The 25,118-nt window shown below is 37.7% G+C and overlaps 2 protein-coding genes across 2 annotated transcripts in view; both read right to left on the bottom strand.

The window, feature by feature from the left end:
* Positions 1–10,711, bottom strand: part of cd109 (CD109 molecule) — a 65,818-nt gene extending 55,107 nt beyond the window's left edge. Inside the window, 11 exon segments of the mRNA XM_056480641.1 lie at positions 1,969–2,310; positions 3,448–3,557; positions 3,674–3,812; positions 4,830–4,901; positions 4,903–4,927; positions 5,012–5,105; positions 5,178–5,217; positions 8,186–8,214; positions 8,217–8,310; positions 10,143–10,379; positions 10,706–10,711. Of these exon segments, the coding sequence (XP_056336616.1) occupies positions 1,969–2,310; positions 3,448–3,557; positions 3,674–3,812; positions 4,830–4,901; positions 4,903–4,927; positions 5,012–5,105; positions 5,178–5,217; positions 8,186–8,214; positions 8,217–8,310; positions 10,143–10,379; positions 10,706–10,711 (1,188 nt within the window).
* Positions 10,712–12,886: 2,175 nt separating this feature from the next.
* LOC130247417 (CD109 antigen-like) overlaps positions 12,887–25,118 on the bottom strand; it is a 33,901-nt gene continuing 21,669 nt past the window's right edge. The window contains exons 18-24 of the mRNA XM_056480640.1: positions 22,941–23,049; positions 21,515–21,594; positions 21,319–21,425; positions 20,405–20,491; positions 14,147–14,288; positions 13,065–13,241; positions 12,887–12,978 (exon numbers count right to left, since the gene is read on the bottom strand). Of these exons, the coding sequence (XP_056336615.1) occupies positions 12,887–12,978; positions 13,065–13,241; positions 14,147–14,288; positions 20,405–20,491; positions 21,319–21,425; positions 21,515–21,594; positions 22,941–23,049 (794 nt within the window). The remainder of the gene's footprint in view (positions 12,979–13,064; positions 13,242–14,146; positions 14,289–20,404; positions 20,492–21,318; positions 21,426–21,514; positions 21,595–22,940; positions 23,050–25,118) is intronic.

The following is a 25,118-nucleotide window of genomic DNA, read 5'->3' as shown; positions in this document are numbered from 1 at the left end:
TTGGGATACAAACAACAGGTACATTTCCATTATACTTTAAATATCACAAACTGAAACTGCGAATTGAAAATACAACTAATGGAAACTCATCAATTTGGCATCAATTTCCTTCGGAGGATGCAGCCTCTGAAACAAGACACAGCTAGTTTATTGCAGAATTAGACCTTGATGACACCGAACGTGCTTGTTGGGAGATGTCTTTTTTGAAGGGTTTAATAATGGCCACAAGTGCCTGTATTATGCTGCTTATGTGCCCTTTGCGTCTAGCCTTTTAACAGCCTGCTGCGCCTTGTGTGTTTGGTGTTGTACTCTGTCTGCCTGCAGTTGAAAAAAGCCAGCTCTGATCGGAAAAAGCGTTACGTCAGGTGTGTTTTTTTTCCATTGTCCAATCACAAGAAAGCAAAAGCGGGGTTTCCATTGGGGTTTGCCTATTACTCAGTAGGTACTGCATTTGTATTTAAACGTACCACTCGACTGTTAGAAAAGTATGTTCTATACAGTATGAATGTCAGTATTATTCTCTCTTTGTGGTCTTGCTCTTGCTCATGTATTAATATTATGGTTTTAATACTCCTGCAATCAATGTTTAACCATAGCTAAACAAGATCATAGATGGTTCATGTTTGATGTCCCTGCAAAGCTAATTTAGTGTACTGAACAGTTGTTTACATTATGTTAATACATGTGAAGCATTTTAACATTTTAAGAAACTTTAAACATTTTTGCATCAGCTTACACCCAGAATGCCTACGCAAATCACCATGCTTTGGAACAAAACAACAGAACATGCCTCGCGGTAGTTAACTTCTCATTGGTCAACTCGGCTCCCAAGGGTGGGTCCAAACCACCCTTATAAAAGCTGGTGACTAAGGTCGCACCCGAGGAAGAACCCCAGAGAAAACCATGAGAACGAAGAAGAGAACTGACACAGCTTTTCATCAGGTCATGGGTGCAGATGTGGACCCTGACAAAAATCGGTTAACCACACCACTCAGACATTCCCATCTCCGATACATTTTTTCCTTTTCCATCGAGAGTCTAGTTAAGTGTAGTACGCCGCAAAACCAGAGATCAACACGACTAGTCCTTTCGCTGCTTCAAAAACTTGAAACCACAGACTCCACCCCACTGCAAGCCTCACAGGACAAGGAGCCAACCACCAGCTAACCACATGGGAACCCCCGCTCAACAGAGGGAGTTTCTTCACATTACAAAAAGAACACAAGTAACACCTCCAGATTAACACTGAACTGTTGTAAACTAAATGTAACCGTAAAGAAACCATAGAAGGGTTAAATTACTCTTGCAAAATCTGAGGTTTATAACTTTATTAAACTCTCTCAAACTCTTATTGTTCTTCCTTTACTCTTTTCTACAACCTGTATGAACATATGTTTGTGTTAGACTTTTACTTTCTCTTAGATTAGTCAATAAAGTTTAATTTTGTATAAAGAAAGGTGCCTGTGCATATTTATGAATCTAATGTGTTAAACTTCGATCTTGTTACCTGCTTAAACATAAATGGGTTTTTATTTTTGATAGCAATAGCTATAGGTGAAGTCAACGGTCCATTTGAACGATGGCTGGACAATTTGTTCAGATTTAAAGAGTCGATTCTTTTGAAGCCCCATTCAAATTAATCTTCAATTCACATTGAACTAATTCGCTACACTGTTTTTAGCATACTATATAGTATAGAAGTATGCAATTTCGGATGCAGCCAAACACTGCCTGCTTTCACCTCAACAGAAACCCCGCCTCTGCTTTCATTTGATTGGAGGATGAAAAAGATGCGACTGATGTTTTTGACTCAGAGTGGAGTTTTTTTAACTGGGGGCGGTTAAAATGTAAGGCACGCAGGACGCTCTGCATTAGAAAACCATTAAAAAGATGCGCCTCAACACACAAAGCATGTTCGGCGTGATCGGCTCCTTATGCAGCACTAATGTGTGAAAGCAGTGCTGGCACCTCTAGATCCAGAGTGGCCACGCTGTCGGAGAGCTGGATCTGGAAAGACATCAAGCCGTCAGCAGTGACAGGAAGCTCAATGTTCTGGACAGGGAGGTCGTAGATGGGAGTGAAGCTGGTGGAGGGTGTGCTGTTCATCATATGAGGCCCTAGAGGTCTTCCATCACTGATGGGAGTGAAGCTGGTGGAAGGTGTGCTGTTCATCATACGAGGCCCTAGAGGTCCTCCGTCACTCCACATCCACGTCCAGGGGCTGAGCTTGTGCTGCATCACTGCCAGACGAACACTTATATTCCGATCCTCAGCAGACAGCGCCCGCTGGTTATACAGACTCAACTTCAGCTAGAACACAAATACAACAAAGTATCATTCTCAAGGTCTTATTTAACACCAAAAAACAGCAAATAAACTTGTATTAACACTGTCATTATTAATTTAGGAACTTTAAGGAGAAACAAAATAAAAATGAATAAATACATACACATACAATATAGAGCGGGGAAAATAAGTATTGAACACGTCACCATTTTTGTCAGAAAACCTATTTCTAAAGCTGCCATTGACTTGAAATTTTCACCGGATGTTGGTAACAACTGAAGAAACTCATATATGCAAAGAAAGCTAATCTAATTCAATTGCAAATTAAGTTCTCTGTAATGAAATGAAATGACGCAGTGAAAAAGTATTGAACACATGAAGAAAGGGAGGTGTAGAAAGGCAGTGAAAGCCCAGACAGCAGCTGAAATCTCTCAGTAGTTCTTCAGCAACTCTCTGCCCTTCCTCAGTGTAAATGAATATCAGCTGCTTCAGTCCAACATCTACATTATCAGATGATGAAGATGAAACCAGGGTGGACATTTCAGCAAGACAATGATCCAAAACACAGCCAAGGAAACTCTCAAATGCTTTCAGAGAAAGAAAATCAAGCTGTAGAATGGCCCAGCCAATCACCTGACTTAAATCCAATATAAAACACAAACTAAAGCTCAGATTTGATAGACAAGACCCACAGACGCATCAAGATCTCAATTTGGAAAGGCAGAGGACGGCCGAAGAACTACTAAGAGACTTCAGCTGCTGTCTGGGCTTTCACTGCCTTTCTACACCTCCTTTTCTTCATGTTTTCAATACTCTTTCCCCGTGTAATTTTATTGTATTGTGCATAACTTTGTTAACTAATTTTCTCTGCATTTGAGGACTTCTTTGGTTGTTACCAACATCTGGTGAAAACTTCAAGAGGTGAATTGAATATATAATATGTAGAAGAAATAAGTTGAAGTAATCGATCAATGATGTAGAAAGATAATAATGGAAAATAATAATCGATTATGATGAGATGCATTTTATTTGAAGAATTGTTTAAAGTGTTTGATTTTTCTGTTCCAAATACATAAATCGAATCAATAAACATTGATTATCACTACAACTACAACCCAATGTACTTAAAACGTAGATAAATAAATGTTTTTCATTCTTTACCTTAGCGGTGAAGGTCATGGAGGGTTTAACAATATGTGGATATTGCAGAAACTCTAGCTGATATTTATTTGTCACAATGGAAACCCTTGCGCTGCTGTTGTACATTAAACCTACAGACACACAAACGAAAAACAGCACAAATCTCAATGTGTGCATTTTAAGAATATATTATTAATTTTGCATAAACAATTATGATTTGTTTAATAGAAATAGAAAAATGACGTACCTGTAGCACTTTCTGTGACATTCACATTAACATCAATAAATTCAATGGGTCTGTAGCCATCATAATATGTATATGAATAATCATTGAATCGTGTGGAAAAGTCCTGCATGTCAAAAGTGATTTCAACAGAGCCCTCTATCTATAGAGGAGAAAATAAAACGTTAGCTGATATGACATATAACAGGTTTCAAATGAAATGAAGTCAACATTATTCAACCTCCTGTGATTTTTTTTCTTTTCCAATATTTCCCAAATGATGTTTAACAGAGCAAGGAATTTTTCAGTGTTTCCTATAACATCTTTTCTTCTGGAGGAAGTCTTATTTGTTTTATCTTAGCTAGAATAAAAGCAGTTTTTAATTTTCTTCAAACATTTTAAGGTCAATATTATTAGCCCCCTTAAGCTATATTTTTGATTGTCTACAGAGCAAATCATCCTAAAATGACTTGCCTAATTACCAACCCAGACTCATTCTGAAAAATGTATATTATATCTATATCCATTTCTGGAGAGCGCCAAATACATCCCAGAAGGTAAGTTTTTTGCTTTTTGTTTACGCAAATCCACCAGAGGCCGCTGTGTACGCTTTTAAGATCTCAAATTTCTTTCGCAAGTGTCATTTGCGCCTGCAGTTCTCACATAAATCCTTCACAAGCGGCTGTTGACTGACTGAATGACTGACTGATTGACTGACTCACCCACCTTCTTCCCTAAACCCAACCGATAGTGTTTTCAAAAGCACCGATTGACCCATAAGTGCGAAGAGGAACGACGTCATACCGCCCTCATAGCGTTTGTTTTAAAGATGAAATGCAGCCATACGTACATCTGGCTACATAATTCGCGATCTCCAGAAATGAATATAGGGTACCGTTTTTAGAATGAGCCTCTGTTGCAATATACCCTTACTAACCTTATTAACCTAGTTAACCCTTCAAATGTCACCTTTAGCTGAATACTAGTATCTTGAAAAATATCTAGTGAAATATTATGTGCTGTCATCATGGCAAAGATAAAAGAATGAGTTATTAAAATTATTATGTTAAATGTGTTGAAAAAACATTCTCTCCATTAAACAAAAATTTGGGGGGGGGATATACAGGTGGGCTGATACTTTAAGACTTAAAATTTTTTTTATGTGTTTGTGTGAAGATACTCACCTTTCTGTGTGTTCATATCGCATTTCAATGCCATTAAAACTATGGACAAATGTAACATCCATAAACCCCACTGACAGGCTTCCCATAAAAATATCTGAGAGGAGAGATTATCATTGTCAAATGTAATCTTTTTGTGTCTCTAATGAATAATGAAACAGTTGTTCATGACAAAACTCACTTGGCTGTGACCGTCCCCGTCAGTGTGTCTTCATAATACACGACAGAGGGAACGTCCAGCTTTACCTCGAATCTAGAAGTACTGCAAACACATGCTAATTCATTTATTACCAATGCACTGACAAAACAATGATCGTAATAAATGTGTGCAATGCGTGAAATCTCACCATAGTGGTCCACAGTGAACGCTCTCTCATGAATAACATCCTGCAAGAAAAAATAACAGTTAATGAAAGTGATGTGTGTCTAAGGGCTCTATTTTGACGATCCATGCAAAGTGCAAAGTGCAGGGCGCAAACGCATTAAGGGTGTGTCAGAATCCACTAATATAAGGACGGGAAAAAACGCTTTGCGCCGTGGTGGTCTAAAAGGGTTGAGCTCATTTTCTTAATGAGTTATAGGTGTGTTTGAGAATAAACCAATCAGAGTCTCATCTCCCATTCCCTTTAAGAGCCTTATGCCATAGCGCATTTGCTATTTACATGATGGACTTTGCAAGTGAAAAAACTGAGCGTTTCTCTAGCAAGAAAACAGTTAAATAGAGCATCTGCAGCGCGAGAATGAGAGATAAGGCCTCCTCATTATCCACTTTCACTCTCGTGGATAGGGAAACGTGTTATACACACAGACATCTATTAGCCTAGAAATAATTAATTTAGTTTTTTTAAGCGCAAAGATTTGTTTCAAAACTATTTCTAAATTCAGTTCTAATTTCCAGCAAACGAAATAATGAACAATACTAACGAAGTGTGGTCAAAACACTGAGTTATATCCTAATACACATGCTGTGCCCCATTTGGTCTGTTACATATTGAGTAACATTATTTTGACAATGCTAGTGTGTATTGTTCCTGTGTGTGTTGTATCCTCTATCTGTTTTTTTTCTCTCTCTCTCCACATGAGCGGAGATCAGGTGCAGCTGTGAGAGGGGCGGCGCCAGTTATAAAAGCGTGCTGTTTGCGCTCTTCATCGAGTTCTCTTCCTGTTTCCCCTCGCTGTTTGTGTGTGTGAGCAGATCGCTATAAGTTCTCTATGTGGCAGTGATATCTTTCTGTCTGAAACCTTTTTCCAAAGTCATCTGGTGAGATACTCTGTTAAATACGGTACTAGGACGGTAACTTGCATTAGCGGTGGCTGATCGTTTATTTAATGTCTACAACCCTGTTTCAAAGTAATCTGGTGAGATACTCTGTTAAATACGGTACTAGGACGGTATTCTGTGTTAGCTGTGGCTAAATGTTTACTTACTGCTGAATGATCTAAGGGAAGGCCCCTTTTTTCTTTTGTCCAGTTTTCTCCTGTTTAATGGATAGTTATGGAGGTCAGAATTGTTTTCCATTTACAGAACTTTATTTTCGGTTTTAGGTAAGAAATTTAATAATAGGTAGCGTACCTTGTTTTGTTTATTGTTTTAGCCTTTTTGTTCCCTGGTTCCTATTCTGGAATTTTTGTTTAATAAATTTGTTACTCCTTTTTCGCAACTTGGCCTGTGTGTGAGTGCTTGGGGAACAGGAACGGGGACTCCGGGTGACCTCTTTTAACAGCGGTCATTCTTAACCTTATGTGCGTAGCGAGGTGCAGCCGCTACGTAACAGGTCTAAAACTGACATGTGGGCAAATCAAAGCTGTTTCTTAATAAAAAAATAAAAATGGATATAATAAATAACACTGCTAATAATAACAACATTATACAAAAGCAAATTGTCACGAATAAACAGAAAAAGCCTCCCGAGATGAAGAAGGCATGAAAGTCTGGTTTTTATATTAATTTTAGTTTCAGTTTTGCTTAAGTTGCACACTAGTTTAATCATGTATATCATTATAACTATATTGTATAAATATTATTAAACTACAGGCCTACATCATCCTGAAAATCAAAAACAAAATGACATATCACAGGCGATTGTCTTCTGACCGAGTGCACCTGAAAAGACATGAATGACGCTCATAAAGCATGAGAAGTAGGCTTGGGCAGTAGTACGGTAATATGGTATACTGCGGGATCTAAAAATAGCAACGGTGTCAGTTTCAATACCGTTATATCATCATAAAAACAATGCACTTCAATAGGAGACAAGTATTAATAATAAATCTTATTTATTTAATGCCTAAAAATGCGTATGCGTGATTGTCATCACAGACAGTGTGGAGGAGAGAGAGAGAGGGGTAAGGTAAGATAGCGAGTCGTGCACCAAGTGACCTGCAGTTTGGCAGTATTTCTGGTTTCGACTGAACGAGAGGGGAGACGTGGTAAATACGAACTAGAGGTCTGCATTCCTGCTGCTGTACAGCAGGATCCGCAGGACCAGACCAGATTTCTTGTAGTGCGGGAATAAATTTCCGAATAAAAGCGGGAGCGGTCGGTAACACTGGTGTAATTTGAAAGGGAGCGGGCGGGTGGTCTAACAATATCACCCCCGAGCGAGCACGCGTGCAACCGCATGGATGCTGTTTATGTGCGTGTGTGGTGTGTGTTATGTGAATGAAAGAGAGCGTGATGCTGTGTGATGCTTGGTGCTCTCTATGTGTGTTTGTGAGAATAAGAATGAGAGGGAGCATCCCGCACAGATCTCTAATACGAACAGGACAAACAGGTGACCTCGAAGGTCGCATATACAGTATTCAGTTTCTGAATGGTTTAGGCACAAGCCAAAAGTTTGTTGATGCTGTCTGAGCCTTACGTCATAATTTTTTTTACCTCGATATCCGATAATACCGGATATCGAGGTAAAATAGGGAGGAGGTTTGACGGTATCAAAATTTGGATACCGCCCAAGCCAAGTGAGAAGCATACAGTTCTTTAGGATCTTTATAATTTGTCCAACAAAGCGCTGCATTCAAATCTGCATTGATTCAGGTTTTACACTTTTCAGTTAGTTACAAAGTTAGAAATAATCAAATAACGCATACGTGCTGGGATAAGAGTTTATAGTTGAGATGTATGGTAAAGATTTAAATCACAGTTTAATCACTATCATATGCCTTTTAACTTGATGCTCAAAATATGTAGCAATTACATTACTAACAAATTGCTGGCGACAACCAGCCATCAACAATACGCCACTGAATGATTCTGATACTGATGTTTAAATCAAGGTCGAAATCTGTTAAAGATATACATCACCAGCTCTAACAGGAAAAAAAACACTCAAAACTTCCTTAATTGTTCACTTACATTGACTCCAGCTGTAATTTTCCAGGATCGAGTGGTGGATTCTGAGAGATGTTCAGCTCTTTAGAAATGACGCCTAGAAAACTTTCCACAGCGAGCCACTGTCGAATCATATTCCCCTTGGGATCCTGCTCGTATTACAAAACACACAAAAACAATGCAAAGAGTGCACTGGAAAACCTGATAAGCTCAGATTACACAATCTTCGTGGATACTCAAAATATTTGAGTAAACAAACTATTCATTCATTCATTTTCTTTTCGGCTTAGTCCCTTTATTAATCCGGGGTCGCCACAGCGGAATGAACCACCAACTTATCCAGCACATGTTTTACGCAGCGGATGCCCTTCCAGCCGCAACCCATCTCTGGGAAAACATCCATACACACGCACTCACACAAATACACTACGGACAATTTAGCCTACCCAATTCACCTGTACCACATGTCTTTGGACTGGGGGGAAACCAGAGCACCTGAAGGAAACCCACGCAAACGCAGGGAGAACATGCAAACTCCACACAGAAATGCCAACTGACCCAGCCGAGGCTCGAACCAGCGATCTTCTTGCTGTGAGGCGACAGCACTACCTACTGCGCCACTGCGTCGCCTAAATACAATTATAATGAAGTAATTTACGCAGCACTGTATATAAATAATTGTATATTTATATTATACTTTTATTTTATTTATACTATAAATAATTTTTCCTCAACCAAACCACAGATCAAAAGAAGAATGGGAAGAATCACGTGTATTTGCCCAAACCCATAGTATCAACACTAGATGCAGACTATGCAGTATAAATGGCTTTTTAGAACATACATTACCCCAGTAAAGCTAAATAAATTCAATTCAAATATTTCTGACTGGTGTACAAAATGCAGAGAAGAAAGAGGTACACTATATCATTGTATGTGGAAATGCAAAGAGTTGCAGAAATTCTGGAAGGAGACTCTTTGTTTAATTTGTCAATTAACAGAGGAAAATGTTCCTCTCGACCCCAAAATGTGTTTATTTCATATATACCCAAGTACTCTGGTTGTGCATACAAAGAAATGCAAACTAATAGATTTTAGTTTGCTGCAGGCCAAGCGCGTTATTGCATTAAAATGGAAAGAGACTCAAAGGCCCTCTTCTAATCAATGGATCAAGGAAATGTCCTGTAATAAAAACTAACATACATTGTCAAAGGGAAGTTAAAAGACTTTTATAGCATTTGGAACCCCTTTCTACACTTTTGCAACCAAGTGGACCTGACAGAAGAATAGAACTTAATAAAACACCAAGGTTAATCAGTGAATTTCATTTTGATATTGTATGTCAATATTTATACTCTATATTAACCCCCTTTTTATTTATTTATTTATTTATTTATTTATTTATTTATTTATTTATTTATTTATTTATTTATTTATTTATTTTTTTTTTTATTCATTTTTTTATAATTTTTTTTTATTATTCATTTTTTTTTATTTTCTTACTGTTATTATTATTTTAAAGTTTTGTATGTTATCCTGGAGTTGTTTAGTCGTAATGTGATGTTCAGATGTTTAAATGTCTTGTTTTAATGTTAAGAAAAACCCAATAAAAAAAGAAGGAAAAAGAAAAACCAAACCACAGACTCTACTCTTTACTCCATAGTAACCTTAGAAATTTGTAAATTGCAAAATAATTAATCTTGTGTAAAAAAACAACAGAAAACACTTGATTTTAATAAGAAACGCAAGTTTGGAACAAAAAAAATCTGCTATACGGAGTCAGTTTAAGCTCACCTCAATACATAAAATGTTGAGTTCACGTAACTAATTTATATTAAGTACAAAAAGAACGTTTTTCAACATTTGAGTGAAATTAACTCATTTATTTGAATTTTATTGTTAGGTATTGTAGTGTATTCATTCATCCATCTCCTCATACACACAGCTAATGCGTTTGTTTATATGCCAACTAAACACTTACCCTAATAAAAATATCAGTCCGACCGCTGTACGGCTTTCCTTCAGGAGTAACTGATACAACCCGAAATTTGACCGTCTGTCCGGGCTGGTAGTAGTTCTTGTCGGTCTGGATAAAAATGGACATGCACCTGGGGCTGAAGACCATGGAGGTGGAGTTGGAAAACACTAGACGAGTTCCCGAAAAGCCCTCCACATACAGCTGATATGGATACCAGTAAGTCATGTCATCATAAAAAACCTGCGAAGAACAAACAACACAAAATAAACTCTGTATGTAAACTACATGTCACAATATTTGGGATTGGTACGATTCATAAAATGATTTAAAAGAAGTCTATTCTGCTTCCCAATGCTGCAATTATTCATTGTAAAAATAGGACAGTAGTTGTGAAAAGATCAGACTTTATTACCTATTATCCAAAAATCACTTATATAAGGGATTTAGTCTGTGAATATAACCAGCTTCTGATGATAAAGATGTATTCATTTAATTTTTTATAATTACACTAGTTAAAAACAGTCTGAGAAACAGTTTGATTGACATTCCCTCTTTGTTCCCATTACTGACATCTCTCCCTCGTTAGCATAGGACGTTAGTCTTGTTTTTGAATCTGTCACTATGCTGACACAGGCATTTATAACTCCACCCTCTTTTGAAAAGAGCACAATCTCAATTAAGTTTAAAGCAACAGTCACCAATGTGACACAATTAGGATCAAGGCTGGAAGTCAATGGTTACAGATTTCTTCAAAATATATCTTATTTTAATAAGGAAGAAGAAACAATTAAGGTTTGAAACAAGTGAGGTTTGAAGGGTGAGTAAATGAACAGCATTTTCAGTTTTGAATGAACTATGCCTTTAAAGCTATGACTGATCTTTAGAAATGCAGCGTGCCCCTCTGCTGTGAGTAGGATATGCTTTGCTCTTCTAAATGCTGAAGTGTTTTCATTTTTTATGTAATTAAAAGGTTATACAAATTCAGTTATGTGAAGTCAAATGATTTATTTTTATTGAATCTATTTAATTGCATTTTTATCTAAGGTTTATTGTTAATTAACTTTTTTAACAAACAGGAAGAGAGGGGATCATTTACTTGTGTTATAGATCAGGAGAAAGCACATTGTTTACCATACTATGCTATAACAGTGTTACGTTGAAAATGTGAAATTAATCATTGATGTTGTATTACGTTTCCTTGTTTTGTTACTTGTAGGCACAAAAGAAATTATTAAAAATAAAAAACCTGAAAACATGTACATCAGTATTCACAGTCTTTGCCATGAAGCTCTAAAGTGAGCTCATTGTACATTCTGTTTCCACTGATCATTCTTGAGATGTTTCAGCAGCTTCACTTGAGTTCACCTGTGGTAAATTCAGTTGATTGGACATGATTTGAGAAGGCATACACCTGTCTATATAAGGTCCCAGTGTCACCACAGTGCATGTCAAAGCACAAACCAAGCATGAAGACAAAGGAATTGTCTGTAGACCTCTGAGACAGGATTGTCTCAAGGCAGAGGGCTGGGGAAGGTTCCAGAAAAATATCTGCTGCTCTGAAAGTTCCAATGAACACAGTGGCCTCCATCATCTATAAGTGGAAGATGTTTGGAACCACCAGGACTCTTCCTAGAGCTGGCCGACGATCTAAGCAGAGTGATTGGGGGAGAAGGGCCTTAGTCAGGGAGGTGATCAATAACCTGATGGTCACTTTGTCTGAGCTCCAGAGTTCTGTGGAGAGAGGAGAACCTCACAGAAGGACAACCATCTGTGCAGCAATCCACCAATCAGGCCTGTATGGTAGAGTGGTCAGACGGACGCCACACCCCGCCTGGAATTAGCCAAAAGGCATTTGAAGAACTCTCAGACCATAAGAAACTTAACTCTCTGGTCTGATGAGACTAAAATTGAACTCTTTGGAGTGAATGCCAGGCGTTACGTTTGGAGGAAACCAGGCACCGCTCATCACCAGGCTAATGCCATACCTACAGTGAAGCATGGTGGTGGCAGCATCATGCTGTGGGATGTTTTTCAGCAGCAGGAACTGGAGGACTAGTCAGGATAGAGGGAAAGATGAATGCAGCAATGTACAGAGACATCCTGAATGAAAACCTGCTTCTTGACCTCAGACTGGGGCAACGGTCCATCTTCCAGCAGGACAATGACCCAAAGCACACTGCCAAAATATCAATGGAGTGGCTTCACACCAACTCAGTGAATGTCCTTGAGTGGCCCAGTCAGAGCCCAGAACTAAATCCTATTGAACATCTCTGGAGAGATCACCGTCGCTTTCCATCCAACCTGATAGAGCTTGAGAGGTACTGCAAAGAGGAATGGCCAAAAATTCCCAAAGACAGGTGTGCCAAGCTTGTGGCATCATATTCAAAAAGTCTTGAGGCTGTAATTGCTGCCAAAGGTGCATCAACAAAGTATTGAGCAAAGGCTGAGAATACTGATGTACATGAGATTTTTCAGCTTTTTTATTTTGAATAAATTTGAAACAATTTCAACAAATCTTTCTTCACATTGTCATTATGGGGTATTGTGTGTAGAATTTTGAGGAAATAAATGAATTTAATCCATTTTGGAATAAGGCTGTAACATAAACAAATGTGGAAAAAGTGAATCGCTATGAATACTTTCTGGATGCACTGTATATAGCCCCAGGCACATATTTCACGGTTCTCAAAAGTGTATCCCTCGTCACATATTCCCAATGAGCATGTGTTGCTTTAAAGTGTATTTATTCATGTATACCACGTGCTGCCAGAATCATCGCTGTCTCCAAAGGCACTGAAGGAGCCGTCAACCCTTTGGTAGGAAAGCTCACGCTCATAAGCTGCAATCAAACAGAACAGATGTGTAAACTCTGTGATATCTGTCAATGATCAAATCTCAGGATTAGAAGTCTTCACAAAAACTCACCTTCCATCATATAGCTCATAGCTTTCCTCCTGGTCTGTTCTTCAGGCTGCTTAGTGCTTTTAAGATACCGGAGAACATAGGTATTTGGAGCAAAATGGATCATGTTCTGCTCACCACAACCGTAAGGCATATCAATGAGGGAGTCCAGATTTCCAATGGACGGGCCCAGAATATCACCTTCAGTATAGATGCATAAGAGAAGGTTAGATATTGTTAGTCATTATGCATGAAAAAAGGCAGAATGCCAAGTTCAGACTGCAGGATTTTCAAAGTAGTGCCGTCATGGCTGTTTTCACACTGCATGACTATGTGGGGTAGCGTTCCATCACTGTTGTGTTTACACTGCGACATGGAGTTTCACACTGCACGAGTTAACAATAGGAGAATCGCAGACGACAATGTATTGGTCCACAAACTACGTCTCACAACCAAACACACGCCAGAAGTGACATGGAAACAACGTGAGGTCACGTAGTACATCTTTTGTTATTAACTACATAATGAGAAAGAAGCCTTTAGGGGGGGTGGAAAATGAACTTATTTCAAAGGTTCTTTAAAAGGGAATCATTTCTCCACCTTTTTCTTTTTCAAGTCGGTTGTGGTATTGCTCAGATGACACGTCAAACACACATGGGTGCTCCTGCCAAACTTACACTAGTTTTTCCTCCATTTCTTGGGTCTAAATAGACTGAAAAGAAGCTCGTTTAACTTCTCCACCAACCTCCCGCTGGCCTTCAGATCCCATACTAGTGGATGCTTCTCTCTCATTGGCTGGTGATCGCCGATGATATTTTCAATCAGAACACATTTCACACGGCATGATTTTGAATCGCTGACAGCTCCAGATATTTAGCATACCAAATATCTCACGGGTGTCTGTGACTCATCTGCGATTTTCTCAGATTGCATCTTTGATCGTTCACACTGAGTAATTGTCACTCACATGAACGAGCAGCGATTTGACTGTGATTTCAGGCATTTGTCGGCGATTTCTCAAAACCTGTTGGCGAGTCAAATTCGGAGCTAAAATCATGCAGTCTGAACTCAGCATTGGAGTAGAAATACAGTGTGAAGACACATACCCACAGCAGAAACACTGGCCCTCTGACTGTCAGGAACCACATCTGCAGGAAAACTGAAGGTCATCTTCCTGGACAGTGTGTGCTGCTGCAGAAGAAACTCCAGAAACAAGGTCTGAGTGAACGACTGCTGCAGTCCTTCTGGCTGGAGAAAAATTATTCAACACACACACACACACACACACATAAAAAAAGTTTCATTATTGTATAATTTATAAATGCAGAATAATAAAACATAATGAGAAAATTGCTTTTAAATGTGAAATACATTACATTAAAAAAAATCACTATCACGAAAATGCAAAAATTAACTTAAAATTGTTTATTTTTTTAATCTAAAAAAGTTTTTAAAAAATAAAATCTTAAATATAATATAAAATAAAAGTCTTAAAAATATTAAGATCTTACAGATAGCTTAGCTTTGATGTAATAAATATAGGGTTATCACACAATTACTGAAAGAAATGCAGAATGCCATTAAGCATACCAAACTAAAATAAATGTGCTTAATTCTCGAGAAAATAGAAATAATTTTAAAAAACTAGTGTACATTTATTTTTAATTTCAATTAAAACATCAACATATTTCAGCATTAGTTTTTTGTTGCATGAACTATAAAAATGCAATTGTTGAACAATAAAAATGCTAATTAATTGTTGTAGTTATGTAAATAAAAACATCAACATATTTATTTCATGCAATAAAAAATATGGAATGTTTTTTAAATGCTAAACAAAATGTCCAGATGCATTAAAATCAGGATTAAATATGAGGTTAAAAAATATTAATTAGAAGCCATCATTACAATCTCAAATTGGCAAAAAAAAAAAAAAAAAACTGTACCTTATTCAATTGCAATTACAGATTTTGATTTTCCATAAGAAATGAAGAGTTCAGATGCAAAAGCCGCTAAATGCCATTTCCACCAAAATGAGCTAATGACATTGAGCGAATGCTTTAGGCACGTACTACATATTCAACAAATAATTTTGTTTTAAATCGTTTAAAAATAGCAGAATGTTAAAATGTTTTAAATCGCAGCGTCAGGTCATTCAGAAATAACAGTTTGTGTGCAAAAGCCGCTAAACACCACTTGCCTTTGACAGCAAAATTTATTCCGCTTTCGATTTTGATTTTAAAAGACGGAGTTTGATGAACTGGATGAGCCTGTCCGACTGTCAGTGAACGGCAAATGAAAACGCCCCTTACCTCAAAACTCTGTGCATTATAAGAAAAAGAAAACACACTGCACAGTCAGAAGTGTAACATGCACTCTTAACGTTTGTTTGCGCAGCGACGCTACTTTGAATGAGTCTGATTTACTATACATTAAACGGCAACTGCATTTCACGAAAGACGAAGTTAAGATGCTGTTCTTTTATTCTGCATGGATGCTATGAGGATAAACAGGACGAAAAAGAGACAAAGACCTTGAGTATAGTAAGGATGTGTTTTATTTGCTAATGCAAGCTATGTTTTGAAAGATAAATATAACGCATAAAACTATACATTAATTATTTTACTTCAATAAATTATATTATTTTTTTAGTAATGGACAATGCAGAGATATTGATGTTTCAATGTTTTTACACTACATTATTTGAAAATAACAAGCTTGTTTACATTGCTCTACTTGCATTAAATCCAAATCCTAAATATCAGAAATGACAACAGATTGTTAATATTTAATTAATGTCAGTTTTAATGTTATTGATTAATGCACTTGACAGATTTCAATCATTCATTTTCCTTCTGCTTAGTCCCTGGTTTATCAGGGGTTACCACGGCGGAATGAACCGCCACTTACTTGACAAATGTATTTTTAATTGTAGGTGGTTTGTGTAATGTGTTTTATGTTTGGTGAAATAATCTCTAATGGCATCTTTAGTGAGTTTCAACTAATTACACTGTCTTGTCTCAATGGGTGGATTTAGAGGTTTTTGCATAAAAAGCACAAGTGGATTTAGCTGGTTTTGATGCAAAAGAAAATCTACCTTGTTAAAAACCAAAGAATTGTCTATAGTGACATTTAAAAAAAAAAAAAAAACATTTTATTTACAAGCTAATAACCTTTTCATTACATATAAAATGAAACTTCTAAACCTAATCAGAGGAGCCTGATAGAAAATGCTCATTTACAAGAAAAGAGGTCTGATGGGTTTAAAGGGTTTTGCATCTGAACTCTTCATATATAGATACTTAAAATAAATTTATATACTTAAAAATGCTAGATCACCAATATCATCAACAACCATGCAAAAATGTCAAAATGCCCCCCAAAAAAGTTAAACTTGATTAAAGTTTTATTTATATAAAAAATGAACATATTGTAGATTCTTCCTGTAGTAAAACAAAAGCTGAAAATGATAAAGTCCTATGAGCCAAAAAAGTTTATGTCATATAATTAATAATGAATAATAAATAATTAAGCAGTGAATAAACTGAGCAAACAAACCAATAAATACACTATATAAATAAACAAAAAAAAGTCCTAAAACGAATGGCATTTTCTTTAAGTAAAAGAAGCCAATCTCTTATTTCACGGTTTTGAATTTAGAGTGAAATATCAGAGTGATGGGTCGTTCCTGAATGATTTGTTCAGTTTTTAACAAACCTTTAATGTGACTCAGGAACGATGAGTCCACTCAGGCAGTGATTGATTCATTTAAACATGCACAAGGCAAGGCAAGTTTATTTATACAGCACATTTCATTCAAAGTGCTTTACATAAACAAGAATAAAGGAAACAAGAAAATGATTCAAACAGATAAAAACAGATTAAAATGTGTTAAAACTGGTTTTACAGGACTGAAAAAGAAAGAAAGACATAATAGTGTGATCTGTTGGGCGTAGCACAGTGCTCTTTCAGTAAAGGCACAGCTAAACAGATGTGTTTTCAGTTTTGATTTGAATGTGCCTAATGTTGGAGCACGTCTGATCTAATGTTGGATGCACACATTGTCCAGGAGGGGGAGAAGATTAGTTTCTTTTTTGAGTCTTCAATGAGGTTTGAGTTTTTGTTCATCACTTAAAGGATAAAAAGATTTGATCATTCATTTCTCCAATCATCAGGTTTGAGTCATTCTTTCACCACATGAAAACAGAAGCCAATCATATGCAGTCAGAGGCAGAAGAAGATTTGATCCATTCATCTATCGAGTCCTCGGGTTTGAGTTGTACATGAATAAAGACTCAAAAAAGTGAACTAATAATGGGTTCTTTCGGCTGTGTGTATTAGTTTCAGTCAGCATGAACTGGAAGCTGTGATTTATTGCGTTTTATTTCCATATAGTGATGCAGTTTCTAGAGAAATGGAATATTAAATGAGATAACAGTGGGCGTGGCTTGTTTTTTCTACTGTGAGCTGATTGGATGTAGTAAAGTAGGCATTTCATTCAGAAAGATCGGGGAAAGGGTTTGTGGAGAGTTATTACAACCTAACAGACTCCTCCTGGCGTCCGTTCTTCGTACGTGGATTACTCAGTTAGCAGGATTTGGTTATTGACGATTTGGCATGATCCAGGATAGTTTCGTTCTTCAAAACTGATCCGAGACTTGTTGTCATAGCAACAGTTCTGGTAGCTCAAACCTGCTCGGAAGCAGGCTCATTTCATATAAACAGGATTAGATCTGGTCAGTTCAAGCAAAGATAATACTGAAAGTATGTACCCATTTCTGATATTTTTTTACAGTAGTAGTTATATACACTTGTGAGAATAGTAAATATATATTTTAAACTATATATAAAGTTTAAAAATATATATCAATAAAACTTATGCAATCTGCACTCTGAAATAAAAGTACATAGACTGTCACGTGGTGGTTCAAAGAGAAAATTTATTGATATGGACTTTTTAGATACAAACATGTGCAATCGTTTTAGTACAATTTGTGTATGATAATTTCCATAATAATAATCAACTTTTTTTTAAAGGAATAATACATTTATGCAGTCATGCACATGTTTTGACAGCTAATATGATGGTGAGTTAATGTTTTACAAAAGTTGCAAACATCTTAACCAACAAAAAAATGCTTTTGTGATGCTAAATTAATTTAAACATCCAGTTATTCTTTACACCGATTAAGAAACCGGCTACTATAATACTACAATAATAAAGAAAATCCCCCCTAACTGTAAAACTAATAAATTGCTAAATACTCCTGACACATGAAAGTGTAATGCCTGCAGCTCACAACAAATGTGAAAAGTTATTGCGTATCATATTTAACAAACCGTTTCCTATGAATAATATGTAACTTGCTTGCATGGATAATTGAATATTAATCAGATGATGTCATTACTCTGCTGTGCCGTCAGCCAATCATTGCATTGCTGATCATGATTTCGAGGATCGATAGATTTGCCCTTCACAACACGCGCAGCGATCTCAGATCAGTTCATCCAGATATTTTAATCTGATTCACGAACTTGTTTGAAGAACCAAATTAGCCAGAGATCAGTTATCAAGATTAAAAGATCCAGGATCTGCCAAATCATCTTAGATTATTTAATCGAGGTACGAAGAACAGACCCTAGCTCACCATTTCTGTTTGTTGTCAAAACTGACATCTGGAGGGGCGTGGTTACGTATGTTAGCCACGCCCAATACCTCAGACAGACGTAATATGAGAATTGAACTGAAAACAAACAGGAAGTGCATTTTCAAACATCAATTGTAGATTAAAAGGGCTAACTATTGTTTTTTTTTTGTTCTTAATGCTAAACACAGATGTTCACTAAAAACTAGCAATGTAAGCTAACAACCTCAACATGGTGTGTTTTGATTTCATTTGCACTTTAGGTTTATATGGGACTGCTGTGTCGCATGAATGAATGACTCAAACTTGAAGACTTGTCAGACGAGCTGAGTTGAGCTAATCATAAACAAAAGACCCAGGAAAACAATGACTGATTGTTTTTTCTTTCTTATAGCATTTTAGTTATGACTTGTTTGTAGTGTGATCATCGTTTAGGCTAGTTGTTGATGTGTTTGGAAGCAACTTGTAACATTTAAAGGATCTTGTGAAGCGCTATGAAAGTGCTGATTTTATTCCATGTCTGACGTAATCTCATGATTCAGAAAAATGAAGAGAGGGCGGGACGTAGAGTAGCTCCTCTCCTTTTCCAAAAACAGCCAATAGTGTTTAGCTTTTATCACAGCTCTGCCAGTGAGAGTGGTTGAGCTCAAGTTCCTCAAATGAAAAGCATCTTGAAGGGGGCGGGGCATGTCAGATACTAGAGAGCATTTGATTGATCAGAAGATTTGATGAGAAACTGTAGTATGAGGTGAAAAAAAACAAATCACTGACTACGTTTACATGGACACCAATAATCAAATTATTTACCTTAATTTAATTAAGACAATAATAAGATTAAGAGGTTTACATGAGTTGCTTTTTGAATATTTCCTTTATGATCCCGTTTCACGTCATTGCGTCATCACTCTATCCCCGCATTTCCTCCGGAGTTTCAAGTAATTTCATGTGTTTCATTATTAATTTGTCGACTTTAACAGCGGTTTGGCACTTTTACTTTCATCCAGGCATGCCCCCCGTGACAAACGAGATATTGGATGCAACCATGAACTGCTGGAAGAGTGTTGTTTTAATGGAAGTTCATACCGCATGCTAAATGGAAGAAAAAAACCTCCATATTTCACGATGCAGGTGTCTGTGATCTGCACTGACTCGGTAGGTGCAAAGAGTGTCAAACAGTTGTGTGTGTGTGTGTGTGTGTGTCACAAAACGTGGCGAAAAGCCCTAAATGACGCTAATAGTTTGATTAAGGTGTTTACTGCACTTCAATAATGTGACTAAAATCAGCATACTCCACACGTCTATATTCGATTTCTCTTTAGGTCAATTATGACCTTAATCTGATTAAATTAATCAAAAAAACGATGTTTACATGGTTAACTCTTAATCAGAGTATTGTCTTAGTCGCATTAAAATCGAATTATTGGTGTTCATGTAAATGAAGTCATTGATCCATTTAGGCGGAAGTGACAAACTGCAAACTGAGCATGTTTATATCAGTTGTTATATTTTCTAACACTACTTTTGGTCAGTTTTGGAGCTTATGAATATCCTTAAAACTGCCTAAAACTAACATCTAAAAAAGGCCATAATTTCACAGGACCTTTAAATCATATTTTCTCAAATTGAACAAAATGACTCGAAAAAAAGATTCGTTCATCACCCTGAACATGACTCAAAGAGTCAGTAAAATGATTCGATCTTCTCATGAGTAATGCTTACCTTGACTAGACAGTTTTGTGGAGCCAGTCTGAAGAGTAGACGGACGTGGCTTTGACAGAGATGGGAATTTCTCCCAGCATCGTGGCTCTGATTGGGAACAGAAGCGTGGTGAAGTTCTGACTCAACACCGACACTTTCTCACGTTGGCCACGGAAAAATCTGCGCTGTCTGCTGACACAAACTCAAAACATCCCGCTTTCTGCAACTACTACAATCACCTGTGATGGAAAAAAAAACAGCTTCAGCTCATAGTTTATTTTACATCTCACTTTCATCTAAATGATCATCACAGTTGTTTGAGCATAAACAACATCTGTAAAGTTTTGATTGAAGCGAGATCATTTCTTTGACAGAAATCACTACAACAAACTATCCTGAATTTGTGACATCAAGAATCCTATATTAATGTAACATTTACTGATATATTGCACAAGACAGGTCAGCCAATCAGAACACACTAGGCCAGCAGACCATCAGAGCTCATTTTTAAACAATTTCTAAACAATTTGTGTTGGCTCAGGGTTAGCACTGTCGCCTCACAGCAAGAAGGTCGCTGGTTGAGTCCCGGCTGGGTCAGTTGGGCATTTCGTCCCCCACAGGCCAAACACATGCGCTATAGGTGAATTGAATAAGCTAAATTGGCCATAGTGTACTGTAGTGTGTGAATGAGTGTGTATAGTGGTTTCCCAGTACTGGGTTGCAGCTGGAAGGGCATCCGCTGTGTAAAACATATGCTGATAATAAAGGGACTAAGCCGAAGGAAAATGAAGAATGATCACAATGGTCACAATCTAGCCTTTAAAAATATCTGACCTCGCAAACCTTTAAAATTTATAATAAGGCACTTTAATAAGCAAATTAATGAATAAAACTATCAAATCAAAGAAAGGTTACAAACGTCAGACGTATCTCACCTCCAAATCTACATCCATATAGTTGAATAAATTGACTTCCAGCAGCAGCAGTTCTCCACGGATGAGGAACGCCGGAGGTCCAGCGACAGGAAGAAAATCTCTGAACACTGTTCAGCTGGGAATCAGACATCTTTAGAACAATCTGTGTCCTGTGTTATGCATGTTAATAATCAGTGATAGGTGAAGTGTGTGTGACGTATCACCTCTGCAGGAGCGCTGATGCCCAAACCCAGATTCTCAGACATGACGATAGCAAAAGCCACCCATGAGGTCAGGCTGTCTGGCACAGTCAAGGAGAAGACCGTGAAGAGGAGTCACTGCAACACAACATAAACACACACAAAATCCGTCACAATACAATTTACACATGAAAAGTTTACATATAATGAGAAATCCAGAATATTTGCATTCATTACATGAAATCCTGAGCTTTCAATGCAGATATTGTTGCACATTGTGGACCCCAAAACCAGCCATTTATTTGATATTGCGGAATTTACATTACATGTATTATATATCATCACATATATAACAGAATCTAAAATCTAAATAAATAAGCTTTCCCATTGTTGTTAAGATAACTCAATATTTGACTGAGAAAAGACTATTTCAAAGTCTGGAAACTGACAGTTATAAATTAAATTAAATTAAATGCATATATAGTAATTTAATTTTTAATGATTTAATTAGGACAGTAGGTCTGACTTTGCTTAGACAAACGTCTTGTCACTGAAATGAAATAATGTCCAATATAGAATATAAAGTCATGCTTCAGTGGAGACAGAATGAATATTGTGTCTGACTCCATCATGAGCTTGGAGGACTGCATCCATACATCTCTGCAATGACTCAAATCACTGATTAATAAAGTCATCTGGAATGGCAAAGAAAGCGTTCCTGCAGGACTCCCAGAGTTTCATCAAGAATCTTTGGATTCATATTCAATGCCTCCTCCATCTTACCCCAGACATGCTCAATAAGGTCATGTCTGGTGACTGGGCTGGCCAATCTTGGGGCACCTTGACCTTCTTGCTTTCAGGAACTTTGATGTGGAGGCTGAAGTATGAGAAGGAGCGCTATCCTGCTGAAGAAGTTGCCCTCTCCTGTGGTTTGTAAGTAATGGCAGCACAAATGTTCCTTGATACCCTCAGCTGTTGATGTTGCCATCCACTCTGCAGATCTCTCCACACCCCCATACTGAATGTGACCCCCAAACCATGATTTTTCCTTCAACAAACTTGACTGATTTCTATGACAATCTTGAGTCCATGCGAGTTCCAGTAGGTCTTCTGCAGTATTTGTGATGATTGGGATGCAGTTCAACAGATGATTCAGCAGAAAAATCCACCTTCTGCCACATTTACGAATGATCAACTAGAAGTCAAGTTATTATTTCTTGCTCGTAAATTTTGATTTCATCCCCGATTTTTTTTTATTTTATATTGTGGTCCCATATTAAGTGAAAAGCCATGTAATGATGGTATGGATGTATATTCTGCCTTAAATGTTTTGACTGAAGATAATAAGCAAAAACATAAACCCCTGATCATGGTTAACAACTGGATGTACATTTATTTCCAAGTGAAATCAGCTCAAGGTCAGACAGATTTCTTCACACACACCTCACATTAGCATCCAGCCAGATCCAGGTTTCAGGAAAGTCTTTTCTCTGTCTGGGCTCTTGAATACTGCTGTCAGGCATCGCAGTCATAAAGAGTCCCTCCTCCCCTGCTGTGGATCACAGGAGCATTCGTCAGGAAACCATTAGCAAAACATAATTTCTTTACTTTTAATACAGGCAGGACACTACAAGAAAAAAAATCTTAAGTTTTTTTATTTTTCAAGCACTAAACAGTTTGGACTATTTTTTGCTTTCATAACTTAACATCTAGACTACAATGGAGGAAAAAACATCCAGAATGCACATTTAAGTGTTTAGTACACTTTATACTGTATATGTGAACCTGAACCACAAAAGCAATCTTATGCGGTGCGGGTATAAATATAGCCAAAAATACATATATGGGTCAATATAATTTTTTGTAAGACAAAAAGCCTTAGAATATTAAGTAAAGATTATAGTGGCATGAAGATTTTTTTCATCACCTATGATGAAAATCATCTTTTGTAAGCTGTTTGGACAGGATGTGTAGGTATAGTGTGTTCACAGTCATATTGGGGTGATAGAAACACAGCAAGTCTCTCTTTTTTTATATTTCCCTGATGTTCAGATAGGATCCAAATCCCTCCCATTTTGAGGCCCACCGCAACCTAACGTAGGAGTATGGTTTCCCCACCCACCGAATTGATTGACAGCAGAGTATTAACATTTCTCCATAGTAACGTGTATAATCATATCAATAAGACAGGATGTGCACAAAGCAGCTGAGATTAAAAGTTCTGTTCAGCTCGCTGTGATCATCAATCATCAACGTTTTTAAAACAGTGCATGTTTGTAATGAATTACAGTGGTTTAAACCATCTTTACTTTATCAGCACAGCTGCGTGTCAGTACAATTAAAAAAGAAGACGCTTAATCCCCCGTTTGTGGACGTTAAATCAGGTTTATTTGTACATTACATTATGGATATCCATACAGCAGTGATATTAACCTTATCCTGTCACGTTTGCAGTACAAAAAACCAACCCAGGCTCATTCTGAGAACGTAGTCCCGGGGGACGTTTCTGGAGACCGTGAATACGTAGCCGGGGGTACGTACGGTTGCATTTAATTTTTTTAAGCGAGACGCTGCGGGGGGCGGTGTGACGGCCGTTCCCTTCGGCGCTTGCCGGCCGGCCAGCCGGCCGCATCGCCTCCGTGGGAGGGCTTCCTTCCCGCTGCAGCCAGTTTTGTCCGGTTAGCCTCTTCGTGTACTCTGGCGGACTCGAGGCGCAGAGGAGGGGGCTGACCCACGACGACGACGGACCGGTTCGAGTCCGGGGAAGAGCGGTTCCAGAAATCATGTAAGAAAACAAAAACAAAATCCAAAAATGAAGCGAACAAGTTTCGTCACAGGGTGAGAATGTGGTCAAAATCCGAAAACGTGGTAAAAATCAGACGAGGGCTTTTTCTTTTTCTGGACGGCTTTGTGAATCGTCGTTGGTTGGGTTTAGGGACGGAGGAGGGTGGGTCAGCCGATTGGCCGTCGCACAGTCAATCATTCTGTCATCTCAGGCAGACAGGCGGAAGGTCGTTCGACAAGCGGCCTCCTAGCGGGTTTACGCGAGAACGGCGCGGGAAAAAAGCGCGCACAGCGGCCTCTCGCGGACTCGCGAAAACAAAAACTGCACAAATACGTACCTCCCGGGACGTATTTCGCGGTCTCCAGTAACGTCCCCGGACTACGTTCTCAGAATGAGCCTGGTTGACAAAAACAGTGCAAAACTAAACATCTTTATAACGACATTGTGTGTGACTTCTTGTTGCAGAAAGGCTTGAATTAACTCCACAACAAATATAATCAAATACCAGTTGGGAAAGTAAGGGAGACCTGCTTCATTCTTGTCTGTCACTGTGCTGTTTATCTACATGAAGGCTACATGCAGGAACCAGCTCACTTGCATTAAAGGCACAGGCCACAAAAACAGCTACAATATCCAAACAGCTCAAACTTTCCACATTTAAAAAGGTCTAAAAAAATAATCTGATGGGTGTTTTGAGCTGAAACTGAGCTGAAACACAAAAGACTCATCTTAAATCTTGAAAAAGGGGTAAAATAGTTGCCCTTGAGTATTGTTGACGTATATATGAAGTACTTTATGTAGTAGTATTCTATGTGCAATTAAATATTGCTCTAATC

The sequence above is a fragment of the Danio aesculapii genome, chromosome 20 (assembly GCF_903798145.1).
Source record: "Danio aesculapii chromosome 20, fDanAes4.1, whole genome shotgun sequence".
Lineage (NCBI taxonomy): Eukaryota > Metazoa > Chordata > Actinopteri > Cypriniformes > Danionidae > Danio > Danio aesculapii.
The sequence above is the reverse complement of the archived record's forward strand: the minus strand, read 5'-3'. Positions and strand labels throughout refer to the sequence as shown.